Source organism: Acomys minous (assembly GCF_964271855.1).
Source record: "Acomys minous genome assembly, chromosome: 19".
Lineage (NCBI taxonomy): Eukaryota > Metazoa > Chordata > Mammalia > Rodentia > Muridae > Acomys > Acomys minous.
In genome coordinates, this window is record NC_140499.1 from 40,827,138 (window position 1) to 40,847,112 (window position 19,975).

General features: G+C 37.3%; 1 protein-coding gene across 2 annotated transcripts in view; it reads left to right on the plus strand.

The window, feature by feature from the left end:
- Positions 1 to 19,635, plus strand: part of TIPARP (TCDD inducible poly(ADP-ribose) polymerase) — a 29,114-nt gene extending 9,479 nt beyond the window's left edge. For both annotated transcript variants that reach the window (XM_084769419.1, XM_084769420.1), the window contains exons 3-6: positions 9,245 to 9,413; positions 10,612 to 10,772; positions 17,037 to 17,312; positions 17,628 to 19,635. In XM_084769419.1, coding sequence (XP_084625545.1) covers positions 9,245 to 9,413; positions 10,612 to 10,772; positions 17,037 to 17,312; positions 17,628 to 18,075 — 1,054 coding nt within the window. In that variant the 3' untranslated portion in view covers positions 18,076 to 19,635. The remainder of the gene's footprint in view (positions 1 to 9,244; positions 9,414 to 10,611; positions 10,773 to 17,036; positions 17,313 to 17,627) is intronic.
- The last annotated feature ends 340 nt before the right edge of the window (positions 19,636 to 19,975 follow it).

Consider the following 19,975-nt stretch of genomic DNA (forward strand, 5'->3'; position numbering starts at 1 on the left):
GACTAACTTGAGCACCCACTTGACCAGTAAAGAACCCTTTCATGGTCATTGCAAAGGATAAGCTTTTAAAAGAGTAGGAAGGGTAGGGTGACTGTTGTCTTTCTCCTGTTCCAATATTTGTACCACAAGAAATTGTATACAGAGTGTATTGTAATCTTCCATGACTAAGTTGTCTGAGAGTTTAGTAAATGTATTCTTTATGCAAATTCAAGTCCTACGCTTTAGTGCATTTGCTTCTGAGAATTAAAGGTTGGTGTTATATTGGTTGAAACAGCACTTCTCAAATTGGCTGTATTTTTTTTTTTAATTTTAGAGAACTCCTTTTTTTGCATTTTAAGAGCTTTTTATCTGTTTCTGCTTGTTTGAAATAGCTCTAAGTTCTTTGCTCCATGTTTTTACCAGCACTGATTTGTCAGGCATCAGAGAATGGCAGGGGTGGGAACCCAAGGATGAGTTTGCAATAATATGTGTGTTTTCAGGATCTCGCTTCATAGCTCACACAGCTGATCAGGGCGTAGACAGAGCAAATGGTACAAAATACCCTAAATCATTTCCTGTTGTGGTTGGCATTTGGTTTCTGACTGTCACCTGGGCTACCTCCTTATTGCTAGGCGTAAATAAGCACAGAAGAAATACTGGGTTCTCCTTCCTAGTACTCATCTTAGTTCAAAAAATAAAAGACAGTCATGAATCTGGGTAAAGAATGAAAGAAAAAAATATTTTTGACATTTGGATTAGTGAAATACTGTCATATATCAGAAATGTTGTGTAAAATGTTCTACAATTAACTGGTTAATTTAAAAATTTTAGACTAATTTCTAAAATTGAACTCATTTTACTCTCTGAACTTGACTTTTTTAGACCCCCTCTCTCCACCCAAAAGTTACCACTTAAGACCATGGTAAAAACTTTTATGATCACTATTTATGAAACTTCCATAAGTGTGGTTTTTTTTTTTTAAGTCTTTCAATATCTTTTCTGTAAAAACTTTCTCATCCCTCCCACAATATTTGCTTGAAGAGCTATAATAATAAATTCTCTGTACATTAGCATGTGTACATTAAGCTCTAGTCTGCCAAAGCCTGTTTACTTTAGATTGTTAGCACCAATACATAAACCACGTATCTTATTTACCATTTCACTCTATTTGGAGTAACTGGGGGGAAAAGACAAGGCAAAAAAATTGGAATGATTTTTTAAAGTCATTTGTAAGTGAAATATTAAATCAGAAATAAATTGGACTATTACATTGTATCTTTCTAGATATTATTAGAGCATGTTCTGTAATGTTTATGTATAAATAGATTCTAATTTGAGATTATTTTAAAGTGATCTAAAGGAGATTTTATCAGTCTACCTTCTGTGTATGTACTATTAAATATTTTATATTTATGAGGAAGTATTTTCTAAATAAGTTTATTTTAGTTCTTTCTACTTTCAGATTTTTAAAATTTGAGTTTGTGCCTTTAATATGTGGAACACATTTTTAATTGATCACTTTGAAACTCCTGCTTCTAAAATATTTTACTCAACAGAGAGAATATTTACATATTTCAATAATCTCTAACTGCATAGGCAATATAAGGTATAAGTAGAACTTTTAGCATGATTTTTAAAAACTAAACTGCTTCCTTTCCCAGCTGTTCTCCTAGAAATTAAATTTCACTTCCTTATTAGGCCACAGCTAAATATGTTTCACTTATAGTTACCTTCTACTAGTTTCAGGACATGTGATTGAACTTGGATCAAAATTAACCTGTATGACATTTCTGGCATCTTGAGAGTGCAAAATATAATCCCAGTGCTCTAAATAGATAGCAGTAAGATCTTACAAGTATACTTTTTATTTACAGAGATTTTAGGCTTATTTATATGATATTAGAAAATGTATATGTATATTTCTTTGCTTTCATCTGAAGTTTTATTTTAATAATAGTAAAAACATTTTATTAGGTTTTTTTCCCCTGTGAGTATGGATATTATAATGTGCTTTTAGTGGTTGCACTGGTGGAAATGGGTGCGAGGGTTGGGAGTAAAGGGAAATGTAGGGACTGTAGGAGCTTCAAGGAGAGGATCAATTAGAATTTTAACAAATGTTTGGGCTCATTCAAGTGGCTGTGTTTTAGTATCATAGTTTTTTTTGTTTTGTTTGGTTTGGTTTGGTTTGGTTTGATTTGGTTTGGTTTGGTTTTGACCTAAGCTTTATTAACTGCATGTTCCGTTCTCCACATTCTTCGGGATATTCTTTCATTTAGGAAATTTAATTACCTCCCTCCGCTCCTTCCCACCTCTCTCGGTCTCCATCCCCATCCCCCTCTATCATTCTGCAATGTTCTCGTCAAGACCACACATTAAATGTCTGGCATGTAAATCAGGCATGAGGGTTGGCATGCAGACAAGTGTGATGTCCTACTTCTATCTGCCTGCCTTCTCAGAAATTCTAAGACATGTTTCTGGAGTTCCAAGATAGTCCAAGGGAACAGCACAAATGGGAATAATTCTGCCTAATGATCATTTTTTTAAAAATACATCATACCTTAAAATGGGGATGCCTTATCCCCTACTGATAATTTTTAATGTATTTAGAAACATTAGAGAAGTCTGTGATTCTGATTTTGTTAATAGTTCACTGAGTAATCTAAGCCTCAGTAATCCTGCCTCTGCTAGATCAGCCTCTTTAAAAGTGGACACATTTAATTCATAAGCAACATTTAAGATTTGTTATTTTATTTTTCCTCCATGTATGTACGTGCACCATGTACATGCCTGGTGCCAAAGAAGTCAGAAGAAATCCCCTGGAACTGGACTTACAGATGGTGTGAACCATCATGTGGGTGTTCAGAATCAAACTCAGGTCCTCTGCAAGAACAGAAAGTGTTCCTAACCACTGAGCCATGTCTCCAGTCCAACGTTTGTTATTTAATCTGCCCATAGCTACTAAGATCCATATATATAATAGTGTATACTCTCTGATTTGTCTTATGAACATGTCTGTAACTGTAGCTACTTTAAAATACAAAAGGATCCCAGGTATATAAATTGTATAAAATTTTAAGCTTCTCGTGGACAGTGAAAGATGTTACATGAGGTGTCAGCATTTATAAATGTTTTCTTTTCTCCTCCAGGAGCTCTCTACTATTTGTTTGAGGCAGTTTTAGCAAAAATCATAATTAGTAACAGGCTATATAATTGACAGTGATAGTGCTTCTAATATAGAAAACTATAGGCCTTCTTTAAATACTCTCTGATTCAAAGAACTGTTGCCCAGGCCTGGTGTTACATGTCTGTAATCTGGCAGGGGAACTGCAAGTTCAAGGCGAGCCTAGACAGTTCAGGTTCTGCCTCAAAGAATAAAAAAGAGTCAGGGATATATCTGAGTAGTCAGATGCTTGCATAGCACATGTTAGGTTCTGGAGCCAGTCCCCAACTCTCTCCTCCTCTCAGATTGAAATTAACCAGTATTTGTACCTTCAGTATATGTATGTGGCAGACATTTTATTTTTATTGTCTACTTTGAGGTATGGAAGAAAGTTTACTTTGAACAAAGGGAATATTACTCATTTTCATAAAAGTTTAACCTCATAGTTTGAGATACAAAGTACACAGTTCTTTGAAGTTTAATAGTTACAGTGCTTTCACAAAAACCATGTTTTTGGTTCTTATTTCCTTGTAAGATCTTGAAAGTGTATGTAAACAGGTAGATACTCAAGCGTAACTGAGTTCTGGAAACATCAAAGCCATGTATCAGAAGCCGGCTATATTTTGTGCAGACATTCCCGTCTGTGAAGGCAGGAGAGAGGCCAGGAGAGCCTGCGCACTCTCGGGCAGCACTTCATCTTTTCCTTCTATCCTGATGACCCTTGGCTTAGGAAGACATTTTCATTTTACATGACAGTAATAAAACAAGAGGACTTACCAATTGTGGCTGGCTAGTTCAGCTGACTAGGCTGAGTGCTAATGGTTGAGCTCATAGATTTATCCCTGTAGAAACTGGTTAACTCTTCAGCAGGCAGAAAGTCAAGGTTCTGAAGTCTAGCACCCTCTTTAGAACCGAGCAATGTTCAGAAAAGTGTATACTTAATTTACTTCGCTGAAGTCTGAGTTCTAATTTTTACTTACATCATCTTCCCACTTGCCAATAAAATCATTATTCAAGAACACATGGAAGAAACACAGGACACATTCTGGACTCTCTGAGAAAGTCTTATCTGTAATGCAGACTGGCACAAACTTCTCCTGCCTCGGTCTGAGTTCTAGTATTTCATGTGTCTCCTACCCCACCTGGCCATCATGGACTCTGTACTTTCTTAGCCACGTGCAGTTGCTCTTTCTGTAGCTTGTTGCTACCCTCTCAAGCAGCCCCCTTTTATTACCTCCACAGTCTGTCAATATTTGTCTCATACAGCTTAAATATTAATGGATATTAATAAATATGCTAATATCTTGCAAAATAGGTTTGGTGTCCACTCTTCCCTCATCTGTCTTTATCCTCTACTAAAAATAAATTATCTTCCTGGAGTAAGCTTTATAAAAGGCAGCCCCGGGTCTTGTTGAACGTTGTCTTGCCCATGGGATCAAGCCCTAACCTCTTAACCCAGCATACAAAGCTCTTTCTTATCTGGCTCCGGCCAATCTCTCCAGACCAGTCTTATCTCCGATCACCTCCCACATATACACAGACACTCTGACCTCCCACATGGACTGCGTGTGCTTCTTGCACTCCGTCCTCGTGCCCTGCTTAGTTAACTTCTACACGTTAGGTCACCTGTGGTGGTGTGTTTGCTGAGTTCACATGTCACATTCTGAGGCAGCACTTGCTACCTCTCCTGATAGCTCTACCAACAATAGCAGGCCATTGATTTTTTTTTTTTTAAAGACAAGCTCTTACTGTGTATCCTTGGTTCGCCTGGAACGTGCTATATCCTGTGTCTCCTGAGTGCTAAAACTAAAGGTGTGCACCATCCCACCTTGCCCAGGCCATCTACTTTTAACAGTGGGTTGTTTTTCTCTCTAAACTAATGTTCTGTGCAATGTTTTTTTTTAATCTTCTGTCTCCAGCATACAGTTAAGTACATATTATGTCTCTTTAAAATTGTTCTTTTTAGTTCTCATTATTTCCTTCATAGTTTCAAATACTTTATTGCATCTAATTTATTTTGTGTGCTCATGGGGAGAGGGGTGCGTGGCATGGCACAGTTATGGAGGTCAGAGGTCTACATGTCGAAGTCAGTTCTCTCTCTTTCTACCATGTGACCCCTGGGGATGTCAGCCTTGGCAGCAAGTGTACTTACCCCAGAGCCATCTTAACAGCCCCTCGGATATTTTATAAGTAATTTCTGTTTTCCTCAGTATCTTACTTCTGTATTGGTTTTGATGGTTCTTCCACCTCTGTTTATCTTTCACATTGCGTGATCTTCTCATTTTCTTTTTTTAGTATCTGAGATATATATAGAAGAAATGGTAAGTAAGGCATACTTTTTTGCCCCTATGTGGGTACTAGTACGTACATGGGTAAGATACGTTTGGAAATGTTGGCTTAATTAATTAGTATGTGAAGGGATTTGTGAGATAAGAGAGAACCATTGCATAAAAGCATCTAAATTATGAGAAGAGGGTCCTTTCCAGAATTTCAAGTTAGTCATCTGAATTTTTGAACAAGTATGTGTGGTGGTATGTTTGTTAGCAAAGTATGTAACAGAGTTTGTAATTTCATTCTTCTAGTAAAATCATAACGTGCTGCAGAGTGTGTTTTCCCTTTCTTTTCTTTCTTTCTTTGTTCCCCCCTTTCTTTCTTTCCTTCCTTCCTTGCTTCCTTCCTTCCTTCCTTCCTTCCTTCCTTCCTTCTTCTTTGTAGACCAGGCTGGCCTTGCACTCATAGCAATCCTCCTGCCTCTACCTCCCGAGTACTGGGATTAAAGGCATGTGCCACCATACCCAGCACAGGATGTGTCTTTGTTCCTCTGATTAATGCTGAGGTTATAGCTAAATTCTACAGCATAGTGGCCATCTTTTCTGGCCACCTCTCAGGAGGAATTCTCTCCTGCTTAGTGTTCTCATCTGCCAGGATTGTTGTACTTGCTCTGACAGTGACACCTCCCCCTCAGTCTGTAGCCTTGTTTCTTCAGTTTTCACATGCCCTGTATTTACTACATCCCTGATTGCCTTCTCCCTCTTATCTTCTTTACTCCAAGGTCCTGGATTAACTTGTGCTCTCCCATCGCCTCTGCATGATGTGCATGTCCTTCGTGTCCTATGCCCCGTTTAGACGGTCTTCTCCCAACTATTTGAACTGCTCCTATGTTCTAAGGAGTAAAGCAGTTAGCTCATTTTTCTTGTTCTGCACAGCCCCTTTCCTCACTATTATTTCATAACGTTTAAACTGCCCTGAAATTTTTTTCTTACGTACTTCTTGAATTATTTTTTTTTAATTTTCCCCCAACCATTATTAATTCCTAGACACCAATAACCACTTTTTCTCCTGTAATGCTGTGTATCTGTCATTTGCTCCGACCGTTTGAATATAGTATTTGCCACTACTAAATGTGTATGGACAGATGTATACTATTTCTTTGGAACCCCTGGAAAACTGAGCTCTTAAATTCTTTCTGCATTGTCTAATTCAGCACACCATTCATTACCATGCATAGATGACTCATAATTTCCTTCTTGATAATAGGAAATAATGGCTTGATAAAGAAGGTGTTGAACACTTAGTAATTATATCATGTACATGTGTAGAGATACAGATTGTAGAAGAAAAAAAAACCTCTTGGTTTTGAAGTTTTAAGGCATCCCCTGTTTAAAGGAAAACAGGTAGCAAAATTAATCTTATAAAAAGATAATGTTTATCACTTTGTTATTTTGCCTCTATCAAGTCTGGAACAGTGTATTGAAAATGAAATATAGCCAAAACAGTACTTTAGTACACCAATCCAAAGAAAGTAAATTGTAGAAAGTTAGGGCTTGTCATAGAAATTTCTCAAAAAAGGACTGGAATGCATAAAGGATGTAGCAAAAGCCATGTTTGTAGATGGTGGATCATGTAAATCATTTTTTAGGAAGTCCAATGATAAAGGTTTGTACAGAAATTGCTAAAGTGATAAAGTCTAAACAATAAAAAGCAGGAATGACAAAGGATTTGTTTAACTTACTAAGAAACAGTTGCTGGAAGATGAGCTTAATGGGGGAGAAATATGTTCAGAAACTTGAATGTCCTTCAGAGAAAGAGTTCTAGCTCTCCTCACTTATGTCAGCTTTCTCCTTTATAAAGTGAGGTGCGAATTGCTCAGGCCACTTATTGTGAAGTTGAACTAAGCATAGGAATATCCATTTTCAGGATTGTTTTCCTTTTTGTGGAATTTCCTATGAACATTTTACCTTTAAATATTACTAGTTATAAATAATTTTAAATGGAATAGTGTCTACATGTGATTTTCCCCCTTTTAAAATTTTTCTAGTTATACAGAATAAATGGGTTTCATTATTTCGTAATGAGCTGGGAGAAAATGTATCCCCGTACCCTTATCTTTCTCCCGGACCTTTGCTTCTAATAATCTCTCTTCTACATTCATACCATCTTTTTCTCAAAATGTTATTTCCAACTACATTTTATTTCAGTCCCATTTCATGCTTAATTTAATGTGTATGTTGTTTTTAAGACAAAAATCTCAGTTCTCTTCCTAAGCAAGAAATTTGTATTGGGACAGGGGAATCTTTAGGGAATTTTAAAGGGACATACAGCTTTTTTTACAATTAAGTAGTTCAATTACTATGTGGCCTCAGTTTAGTTTTGCTTTCTTTTGTTTCCCAAAGACCTGATCATAAATTATGACGTGAGAGGATGAGAGAAAAGTAGTAGATTTTCCTCGACATTTACCAGGGTTGTGTGCATTAAGGATGTTAAATATTGGTGTGAGAGGAGAGGGTCTTCGTTGGTGTGGAAGTATATTTTGTCATTCTTACCATAGTGCTCCATTGCCATCCTTAGCATATTACAGGGACTTAGGAAAGGCTACAATAAATAGTTTAACTTGTATAACCAGCTTAATTTTCAAACACTTGACTACAGAGAGTTTTGGATACTCATTTACAGTCCTTGAAGCAAGTGGACCAAAACCACGGTTGGATTAACTAACAAATAGATAATAATGAATACCCTTCTCTAAATCTTCTTCAAGGAAAACCTGTCTCAATACTTAATTTCACATATAAAGGTTGACTTGATTTGGAGAGTCTTCTGTCTTATAGACGTCCAGTAGACCGAGAGAAAGTATTTAGGAGCTTAGTTACAAATATCTCTAATATTATTTTATTTAAAAGTATTTTCTTTCAGAAATTTGCAAACATACATTATATGGAGCAGAGAGCATTTGAACTAGTTTCTTTAATGGCTCAGATGTTTCAACGTGATCTAACGATTCACCAAATAGAAAATGTGTTTTATTTAGATAATCTTTTGCCAGTTAATGATTTAAGTGAATTTGATTCTTATACTGGACTTGTCTTCCAACAATACGAACATGTGAGCCAGGTGTGGTGGCACAACACATGTAAGCTCAGCATTCGGGAAGGGGAGGTAGGAAGTCAGTTCAAGACTAGCCCTTAGCTACATAACAACTCAAAGCCAGCTTAGATCACATGAGACTCTGTCCCAAAAGCAAAAGCCTATATGGGGATGTTTGTAAAGGTTTAATTTAGCAGTAATAGGCTAGGTGACAAAATGACAAAATGTTCTCATAGCTAATCCTCACAATAATTCAAACTGCTTTTTAAAATGTATCCACTTACATGATAAAATGTAATATTGATGCTTGTTGAACCCACAGTACTGGCTTCTTCCGGTGTCATTTTCTGTCATCTTTTTTCCTGCCTCACCAGGCAGTATTGTAACCTATTGGCACAATAGGTAACCTAACACTCCTGGAGGGAGAAAAGGGCATGTTTCAAAAGTTTCGTTTATCTTAACCGGGGAGAAGAAGCTAAGATTGTATTGCTGATGGCTTTAGCCAGTGATGGCAGTGGTTTATTATTATTATTATGTATTAGTCATACCATAAGGACACCTGTTCTGGTTAGGAACTAATACATAGAGAATGGATGTTGGGGAAGCAACCAGTAATGTTCTTTTATACCAAATAAAACAAACTTGGACAGTTCTACAGCAGGCTATATTAGATATTCTTAATGCCCAAAAAAATGTTTAGGTACTTTTATTTAGCAGGTCTTTTTTCTTGGGTCTTTCTAGAGGACAAGACTTTTGGGCAGATTTGAATGCCATGACTGTATTTGAAACAACTGAATTTGACCAACTACGAAGGCTGTCTACACCACCTTGTAGTAGTTCAAACTCTATTTACCACACATTCTGGAAATTCTTCTGTAGAGACCACTTTGGATGGAGAGAGTATCCTGAGGTATTTACATGTTCTTTTTTTCTTTTTAAATACATTTAATTTTTTCCCCTGTGGCCTTTTTCCTTTCCGATGGTGACTTAGCAGAACTGAGTATAAAATCAGATATCTTAAGGATGTAAATTTAAAAGTCTTGCTGGTTGGTACAGGTAACTTCTCTCTTCATATTTGTAAAAGTACATTTCTTTCCATTAATCTGAAAACCCATACGTAGAATGCCACTAAAGGGCTTTCCCGGACTCTCACAGTATAGAGATGAAGTACTTACAGACTTGGTGCCATCCTTATAATAGTTTTAGTCAGATGAGAACTAGTGTAACTTTTGACTATATCTGCCTTCTGTGCTTATAGAAATCAAATCATGTTAAATCTACCATTTTAAAAAGCCTAATGGAACAAGAGTCACTCTTGAGTCCATGGGAGAAGTGCTTGAATATGTATTTATTAAGCTATAGTTAGACAAATTATCTTCTTAGAATTTTGTCATGTGCACATGCATCTCTAGTTTGAGTAGAAGAACTCACCAGTTACAAAGCCTTGCTTGGTACTGAATCCAGTTAAACCTTGAAAACGGGTGTTAGAGATTAACTTCTCATTTCATTGATCTGTCAGCTTATTAATTAATTTCATTTGTAGACTTACAAAAAGACATTTTAGTATATATGTGTTTTTTTAAAAGACATTACCAAGCAAAATGGCCAAGACCTTAACCTCAATTCTGATTTTTTTCATTCAAGAATTGATTGGTCTCTATCTTCCAAATGGAGTCAGGGGCTGTTTAGATGGAATACTGTCCTTGTTTTCACTGCCAGGTTTTTTAGGCTTAGAACTTGGTTGAGGTTTTTTGTTTGTTTGTTTTGTTTTTTTAAATGGGCACTGTTAACTTTTAATTCCCTTTCTGAAATTGTCCTTAACAAATTTAAGTCAAGAAAGTCTCTAGAACATCATTAAGGTTGACAGTAGGACAGACTTCTGAGCCTCACATGGGTCATAAGGCAGAGATCCACGCTCTTGTGAACACGGAGTGTCTTTCTACTTTACATATTTGATGGACTGAAATCCTAAATATAGGAATTAGTTTGATTTATTGTATTTATTGAAATTCCTTTTATGTTAGCAATGAAGAAAGCTGTTCTTTGTTTTCAGTTACGTTTCTCATATAAACTTGATTTTCACTTGCCTTCTATTTTCTCCTCCATAGTCTGTTGTTCGATTAATTGAAGAAGCCAACTCTCGGGGTCTGAAAGAAGTTAGATTTATGATGTGGAACAACCATTACATCCTCCACAACTCATTCTTCCGAAGAGAAATAAAACGGAGGCCCCTTTTCCGCTCCTGTTTCATACTGATTCCATATTTACAGTAGGTACCCAGTTGCTTCTTAACAATTCATTTTTACTTCCTATTTGTGTAACTGCACTACTGCTTGCCAAACTTGAAAGAGTTATCTTGGTTACTATTACCAGAATGTGAAATTGTGCATTCTTTAGATTAATTCTTCAGTAAATTGAGTGTAGGTAACTACTGTTCACCCAACCCTAAAAGCATGAATTTTGTATTGGAGTTTTGAACCAAAAAGCAAGGTACAGTTAACATTTTTCTACAACTAATGTAATTTGTATTTGGAATGAATGACGTAGAACTTGCTTCTTTTAAAGAGATGTTTCCAAATTACAAGACTACTTCCTACCCAGATAAATGGCCAGGGGACTGGAGTGGAGTTCTATAAAGTGATGTTCTCCATTGTTTCTTCCTTGAGTGAATTTTAATGTAATTTATATTCTTTCTTGCTACGTAAGGCATAACTTCTTGTGATAAAATTATTGGTCCTGTTTCCTAAGAATATAGTTTTTCTTTCTTTCTTTCTTTCTTTTTTTTTTTTTTTTTTTTTTTTTTTTGGAGGCAGGGTTCGAGATGGAGTTTCTCTGTGTAGCCTTGGCTGTCCTGGATTCACTTTGTAGACCAGGCTGGGCTCGAACTCACAGAGATCTGCCTGCCTCTGCCTCTGTCTCCCGAGTGCTAGGGTTATAGGCATGCGCCACTGTGCCCAGCTAGAATATAGCTTCTTAGTGAAAGTACATAGGCTTCCCTCAGCCTTCTGGATTTTGGGTGAGTGGTTTCATTTCCCAGGTGCTACTCTTTGATTCCCTCCAGATAGACCACTGGTATATTTTTATAGATACTGAAAGACAAATCATGCAACCATTAGTCCAGTAATCTTTGACGGTTGGTTTAGGGCCAGCAGCATGGCTTGGTGAGTAAAGTCTTGCTGCCAAGACTGACAACCTGAGTTGAATCTTGGAACCCACAAGGTGAAAAAAGAGAACTGACTCCCAAAAGTTGTCATCTTACCTCTACACATGCTCTGTGGCACATTTAAATGTACACGTGCTTGAATGAGCTGGCGTGGAAGTACACACATGTGCACACACACACACACACACACACACACACACACACACACGCAAATAAATTTTAAAAATTAGATTATCTAGAACAGTCATAACCTCTGGTTAAATATACCATTATTAGACTTTGATTTTGAAGGTGATACTAAGTTTACTTAATTTTTATGAACTGAAATATTGGCTGGTCCATTCTGATCCTTAAGGTAAAGTGCTGTTTTTATATTCCACTATTTTTATTTCAAGTCATTCATGGAAAATTCTTAATGAATTTAATTCTGGGAGTGAACTAGAACCATTAAAAACAAGTCAAGCTGGTCATAGTTGCTCAGGTTATTATCTTGGTGCATAGCAGGTAAAGGTAGGAGGCCTCGAGTTTTGCGCCAGCCTGAGAAACGTACCAAATTGTAGACCAATCCGGTCAACCTAGGGAGACCATGTCTTAAAACAAGCACACAAAAATCCAAAATAAAGAGTCCTTCAAACAGTTAGAATTCAAAATCAGTTTGTAATAAGGTCAATTTTAGAAGTATTTTGGCTTGTGTTTTCTTCCAAGTCCATATGTGAAAATGAAAATTGTTACTTTCTAAGGTTTTTTATTTTTTAATTAGAAGTAATAAAAATGCTATTGCTGGTATTTCACTGGCACAGCTGGAGCTAGTGTCTGCATCCAGTAGTTAGGAACATACTGTCCTCCTGGTGAGCCAGTAGAACTCATTAGTAAGACCAGCAGCTTGGCAAGCTGAGCTAACAGAAGCAAGAAGTGGCTTCTCTCATAGGACAAAATCCTCATTTAAATGCTACATTGATGAGAAAAGTTTCAAGTGATGAAAAGAAGTACTTAAGTGATTATGCCTTTTGTAAAACCTTATACTCATTTTTAAAGTATAAAATATATTAGCCAGGAATGGTGGCTTTTAATCACAGCACTTGGGAGGCAGAGGCAGGTGAATCTCCGGGGAGTTCAAGACCCGCGTGGTCTACAAAGCAAGTTCCAGGACAGCCAGGGCTGTTACACAGAGAAACCTTGTCTTGAAAAAGCATGAAAGTCGGGCATGGTGGCGCTCACCTTTAATCACAGATGGATCTCTGAGTTCGAGGCCAGCCTGGTCCACAAAATGAGTCCAGAACAGCTAAGGCTACACAGAGAAATGCTGTCTTAAAAAAAAAAAAGAAAAGGAAAGAAAAGAAAAGAAGAAAGAAAGAAGGAAAAAGAAAAAGCATAAAATATATAAAAATGAGACAAGCACAGATATGACATTTTTATAGAATGCAGACTCACAAAGAAAGAAAATTACTTGCTTTTTCTTTTTAAAAAAAATCTGTTTTAGTCTTCCAGTCTGAAACAGTGATGATAAAGGACTAAAATGAGAGATCAGCAAATCAGTGAGAGTAGGCAGATGTTTCCAGAAGGAAAACACCGAGTAGGTTGACTAGAGTGAAATATTAAACACAGGATCCAGTCTACCCTGCTCTTCCACTGTAGGACTTTCCTTCCTAATGGGACTTCAGAGGTCATGATCCTAGCGGGAGAGATATTGTTTTGTGTTCTACATTTAACTATTAAATGCAAAGAATCAAAGGAAACAATAGATGTGAGGGTCATAAATTTCCAGCAAATTCCATTGACTGGTCTTTAGTAGTTCTAGAACACCTGAGCTGAAGTAGCATAAACAATAGATCAAATTAGGAGGCTTGAGGGGCTGAAAAGACATCTATTGCATGTCCTCATCAGAATGCTAAACGGAGTTTCATTGGCTCTTCCCCTAGAGGGATAAAATTAATTCATTTTTATTTCAACACTGAGATTGGTTTAAGAAACATTTCAAAATGGTAAGTGGAGACCAGGAGAATAATTTGGGAATCTGAGAAGCCATTCTTCCAAGGTTCTGGAAGGCTGGTATAGAACAATAAGCATTGTAGTATGTCATTGCAGTACTACAAGCTGACTAGAAACAGTATTCTCAGAAAACAGGGGTACATTTGTAATGTTGCTTGAAACATACACATGGTTTTTTGGGATGTTGCAACTGGAGTATTAAAAAAAAAGTCCATCACACATGCCTTTATACATCTGTTTAAGGTTAAAATGTTAGCTTGATGGAAGAAGCACACATGTGTAGGAATAGATGTTATCCATGTATCAAATCTAGATTATCTGCATATTTGTGTTTATTGCTACACTAATAAAGAATCATCCTACATGCCCATCAACAGATAATAAACAGAGAAAATATGTTACATATCTCTGGATTTCATTCATCAACAAAGGGGAAAAACGTTATTTCAAAGGAAATAAGCCATACCCACACGGACAGTTATTGTATGTTTTGTCAATGAAATGCAAAGTTAATCTCTAACACCCATGTTTAAGGTTTAACTGGATTCAGTAACAAGCAAGGCTTTGTAACTGGTGAGTTCTTCCACTCATACTAGGGATGCTTGTGCACGTGACAAAATTCTAGAGAGATGGTTTGCCTAACCATAGCTTAATAAATAAACATATTCAAGACTTAGCAATATATATGTGAGACAGACATGAAAGCGGAACAGGGAGTCCAGGAGGAAGATGGGGAGCAGCAGAGAGGAGTGGAATGAACGAAGTACAAAGATGGACATGGGAATCATTTACTTTTCTCATTGCTCTGACAAAACGCCTGACAAGAGCAAACCTTGAGGAAGGAATGGTCTGCTGCGGCTCATAACTAGAGGACACAGTTGATCATGGCAGGGAGGTTATGGTAGAGATGCGTGAGGTGCTGCTCATGCTACATCTACTGCCAGAAAACAGAAAGAAAGAGCACTGTCTTCCTTCTTATTCAGTCTTGAAACCAGACCAACCATGCGATGTCTTTACAGACTGCCAGAAGGTTTTTTCCTGGCTTATTCTGAATCCTGTAAGTTGAGCCATTACAGCATCTATAAAAAATAATGAAATCCTTTATTTTGTATGCCAGCTGTAACTAACAAATAAGTCTTAAGCAGAATATTTGGGAAGAATCTTACCTTTGCTGGAAATGTCAAACCTCGACAATAATGAAAAGCTAGGTAGGCTACCACCCGCCTTTGCAAAGCGGGATGCAGGGAGGTCTAAAGTTGGAAGCCTTTTTGTAATTGGCTCAGAAGAGTGATGGCATTTTAAGGAGAGCCAGACTTTCTGAGAATCTGATAAAAGCAATGTGACTTCTCTTTAGAAAAACATATCAGGGGGAAAAATATGACCAACATAACAGGAAAATATACCTGAACCAAGTCTCCAAAGGAATTTGTCAGAGCTCTCAGAAAATGACTCAAAAGACAAGAAATACATGTAAAGGTTGGAGAAACTACATAATCTGCCCCTGATTTTCAGATGATAGGCGGGAGGATTTGCTAAATCCTAAATCCACTCACTTAGAGCTTTGTCTTAAAAAAGGGGCTTCGGGCCACATGGAGTTGAAAACACAGCTACTTATGAAGCTGGCAAGGATTAGAGAAGGCAATTGTGTTTCTACAGCGTTAGCTTCTTAACATGCCACCTCTTAAAAGTGGTGATGTGGTAGTGGTAACACCATAATAGTAGTTGTCATAAGAGTCAGACAGACCACCTTGTATCTACTACTTAGTGGCTTTATTTTATTGCCATATGTGAAATGTGAAAATTGAAAGAATCAGGCCTGGATTAAAAAATATATCTGCTATTATCAGGGCAAAATCATTAACCTCTCTGAACTGCGTCTTTATTTGAGAAGGGGAAAATCAAACCATATCACAGTCCTTGTGACAGTGATAATGTGTGTGAAATACTGGGCTCATGGTGTAATGACTAATGAGGCGAAGGTTGGATGTGCTCTTTAGAGACAAGCTGAATGCTCAAATACAACTATAACCTCAGTGTCACAGAGCTCTTTTGAAAATGTCAGTTTCCTAATCTACTAGCAGACATTACTCCTTCCTTGTGACTACCACGTACTGATGAGTGAGTGTGACACTACCCTGACACTGAAACTAGGTCTCAGGGTCAGGATTTATTTATTCTTTGCTTCTTCCCTTTACCTTGTTTGACTCTTGTTTTGTTTTGTTTTGTACTCAAATATTTACTTATTCTATGTATATGAGTGCTCTGTCCATGAACACGTGCATGACAGAAGGAGGCGTCAGATTCCAGTATAGATAGTTGTGAGCCACCATGTGGTTGCTGGGACTTGAACTCAGGACCTGGAAGAACAGACAGTGCTCTTAACCACTGAGCCATCTCTCCAGTTCCCTCCCCCCTTTTATATTGTTTTGGGGAAAAAAAATCTTAAAAGTATGGCTTAAATATATGAACCAGGCAGGAAAAAACTATTTAAATTCATCTTTGACCATGAAAAACCTGAATTTGAAGACTGAATGAATAGTGTACATTCTGGCATTTGTTGGCACTAATAGGGGCAGGGGGTGGGCTGGAGACTGAACTAAGTGCATTGAGTGTCCCAGCTTTCTTACTTGAGCCTACCTACCATTACTAGTCCCCTAGTTTCATCTTTGTGGCGGGGGGGGAGTTTTGAGACAGGGTTTCTCTTTCAGTCCTGGTTGTCCTAGACTCACTTCAAATAAGCTTTTAATTTTTACCCTGAAAGCTCCTTTTTTTTTTTCCCAATCCTACCTTATTTCCCATCCTATACATTCTATATTCTATAGTAATTTTTCTGCTTAGTGTCAGCAAAGTGTGAACAAAGCCTCTAAGTTAATGTTGCCCCTTTGAAACAAAGCTTCATTAACTGTATATGCAAAAGAGGACTGGAGGAGGATTCAGAAGTGAAGATACTTATAAATTTCTCCTTGCTATTTGCTCTAAAGCAGTATATTTCAGAGTTGTCTCTACAGGGAGGAGGCTAGAAAGAAACTAATGATAGGTTATCTGTATTCACTCTAAGAGTCTGTAGTTGTTGACTGATGGTTTTTATTTTGTTGCTATTTGTTTTGTTTTGTTCTTTGGATTGTTATTTTGAGACAAAGTTACTGAGGCTGTCCTGGGGTTGTATTTCTCTTGCCTCTCTCTCCTGGGTGCTTGTGTCATAGCTGAGCATCACTACACTCAGGTTTATGTTTTGTTTTTTCTTCAGTAAATAAATAACATTAGTACCTAAATATTTAAGCTATTCAATCATAAAATTGGACACTACTATAAAGCACTCTCTAATGTGCATTGTATTGATTGCTTGAATGCTTTGCTTAGTGCTTTTTTCCTCCATTTTAGGACACTTGGTGGGGTTCCCACGCAAGCTTCTCTGCCCCTTGAAGCAACTTCATCACAAATCATCTGCCCGGATGGAGTAACCTCAGTGAACTTTTACCCTGAAACGTGGGTTTATATGCATCCATCTCAGGACTTCATCCAAGTGCCTGTTTCTGCAGAGGATAAAAGTTATCGAATCATTTATAACCTTTTTCATAAAACTGTACCTGAATTTAAATACAGAATCTTACAAATATTAAGAGTCCAAAACCAATTTCTTTGGGAGAAATATAAAAGGTGAGTCAGAGGTGTGAAAAAATTTGAGAGAGCATTTCTTAATATTAGCTATTGCCAACATAGAACACAATAAGCATTTGCATAGTTTAGCATATTAGTATTCCCATGTAGTAGCACAGGCATAGTCATCACAGTGCACCTATAAACCCTATTATTAAAATTTATAATACACTATAATATGATTTTTGGCATTTTGCTTTTATAACTATTTTAATATCTTTACTGTTTAAACTGTAAAGCAAAGTTTGAATGCATTCTGTTTGCTATATAATCTACTTGTCTTCCTCCTAAATGCCTGTCTACGTCTTTCATTAGGAAAAAAGAATATATGAACAGAAAAATGTTTGGCCGTGACAGAATAATAAACGAGAGACACTTATTTCATGGAACCTCCCAAGATGTGGTCGATGGAATCTGCAAGCACAACTTTGACCCCCGTGTCTGTGGAAAGCATGCTACCATGTTTGGACAAGGCAGTTATTTTGCAAAGAAGGCAAGCTACTCTCACAACTTTTCTAAGAAGTCCCCCAAAGGAGTCCATTTCATGTTTTTGGCCAAAGTATTGACTGGCAGATACACAATGGGCAGTCACGGCATGCGAAGGCCCCCTCCAGTCAATCCTGGCAGTGTCACCAGTGACTTGTATGACTCTTGTGTGGATAATTTCTTTGAGCCTCAGATTTTTGTCATTTTTAATGATGACCAGAGTTACCCTTATTTTGTTATCCAATATGAAGAAGTCAGTAACACTGTTTCCATTTGAAAATCTTGGTACTACTAAGTTATTTGATATGAACTCAATCCAGCATTTGTAGCAGGTTTGGGTGGGACTGGGAGGGAAGCAGAGTTTGACAGAAATAGGATACTTTCAGACCCAGTTTTTTTAAGTGCTAGAAAGTATTTTTTTTAAAGAAAAAAAATGGGTTTAATATGGCCACTTATTATTTAATTACTTACTAATCATTAGTGTACTTGGTGTGGAAAAGACTAAAGAGTGCGTATTCTTCATTCACACTTGTACATATAGGCAGCAATATTAGTAGAAGTGTTTGGAGAGAAAAAAAAACAAAAACAACTGACTAGCCTAACTAAATGTTGCTTGGGTCTGGTAGAAGTTTTGTCAAAACAAATAGAGTGAGGATTCTGTTTATTTAACATTGATAAAACCAACTGGAACTGATACTACCGTGCTTATTACCTAGCCAAAGCATTCTGTGTTATACTTTGGGGTAGTATAAGTTCGTGCAATTCTGGCAGGTGGGAAAATTTTTTCATTCTGTGATCAGGACTGAAGGGCATCACCCACTTGGAAACCTCCAGAATTTTCCTTGAGAGTTCAGGGTCTGTCCAGAGGAAGTAAAATAGTAATAAAGGAACCATTTGAAAAAATTGTCACCAGCAGAATTCCCATTAACTGGTTGTGAAGTGTGACACATGTTAAAATTTAGCCATGGAAAACTCAGTCTCATCCATTGTTCCCCACCTTAGTCTCAAAGTTAGGCAGCTAGAGGTTGGTTAAAGCCAGTCTTGAGGGTTAAAGTATTTCTTTTGGAATTCCAGACCTCCCCCTGGACTGGTATTAGACCACAGAAGACATCGGCAACCAAAGTGGAAAGGTTGAGTCCTGTGCTTTGCACAAAATAGGTTCTTAGCCATACCTACTGCACTGAATGGTTAAAGACAGCAAGCCCACCCCTGTGCCTGCTTTGCCAGATGCACTGGATTTCTTGGCTGACTCTACCTTACACTACTTACTTTAATAGAAACACAAACTTGGAAATTGTGCCACTGGCCCAGCAAGAGCACTGTTGGGTAAATGTGCTGTTGCCTCAGTTCAGAGCAGTAGTATTTCTAAGCAAAGCAAAAACCTCTGAATAAAGTGAAAGTGGTTGTTCATAAAATAATTTACCACAAAAGTCCTTCAGATACCAAGCTCTCCTTGTATGTTTGTGGTTTTCCCATTTACCCAAACTTTACAGGAACTTCTTTGTTATTTAAAGCAAGATACAGCTGTACAGATGTCTCTGTGAATCCGTCGGTTTAAGCACTTATCAGGGCTTCCACACAATTATTTATTTTGCCCTAGTTGATCCTGTTGTTTGCTGTCACTGACAGGAGGGAATAGGCAACTGTGGCAGTCATTCATTCAATTATAACTTGTAAACCAGTGCTCCCCAGTCGTTTTCAAGTTAAGACATGTTACCATTGCTTGTTTGATTTTATGGAACGTGTTCCTTTTTTCTCCCTAAAGGAAACAAAAAGCTTTATGACATATTTATTTTTTTAATAAAACTAAGCAAAAATAAAAGTTAATTCTTTAAAATTTGTTTTGTTCTGTTTTTATTTCAAATTAACAAGCCACTAAATAGTCGATGACCTGTAAGCGCTGGCTGGGTGGTGGGGTGACTGGCTGGGTGAGCAGGTTGACGTGGTTTGGCTGGCTCCTTAGAGGACTGTAGGACTGAGTCTGAGTAGATCGGTTCAGAGCTGCTTGTCCTCTTCTGCTCGGGACTTGAAGGAAGTTCGCTACCTAGTTTCCAACTGTAAGTCACAAGAAAAAAAAAGATGAGTATTTTTATTTGCAGATAATGTACTTGGGGGTAAGCAACAACTTTATATCAGCAAATAGCTGTAAAGAAAAACATGCGCTAGTTAAGTGCCAC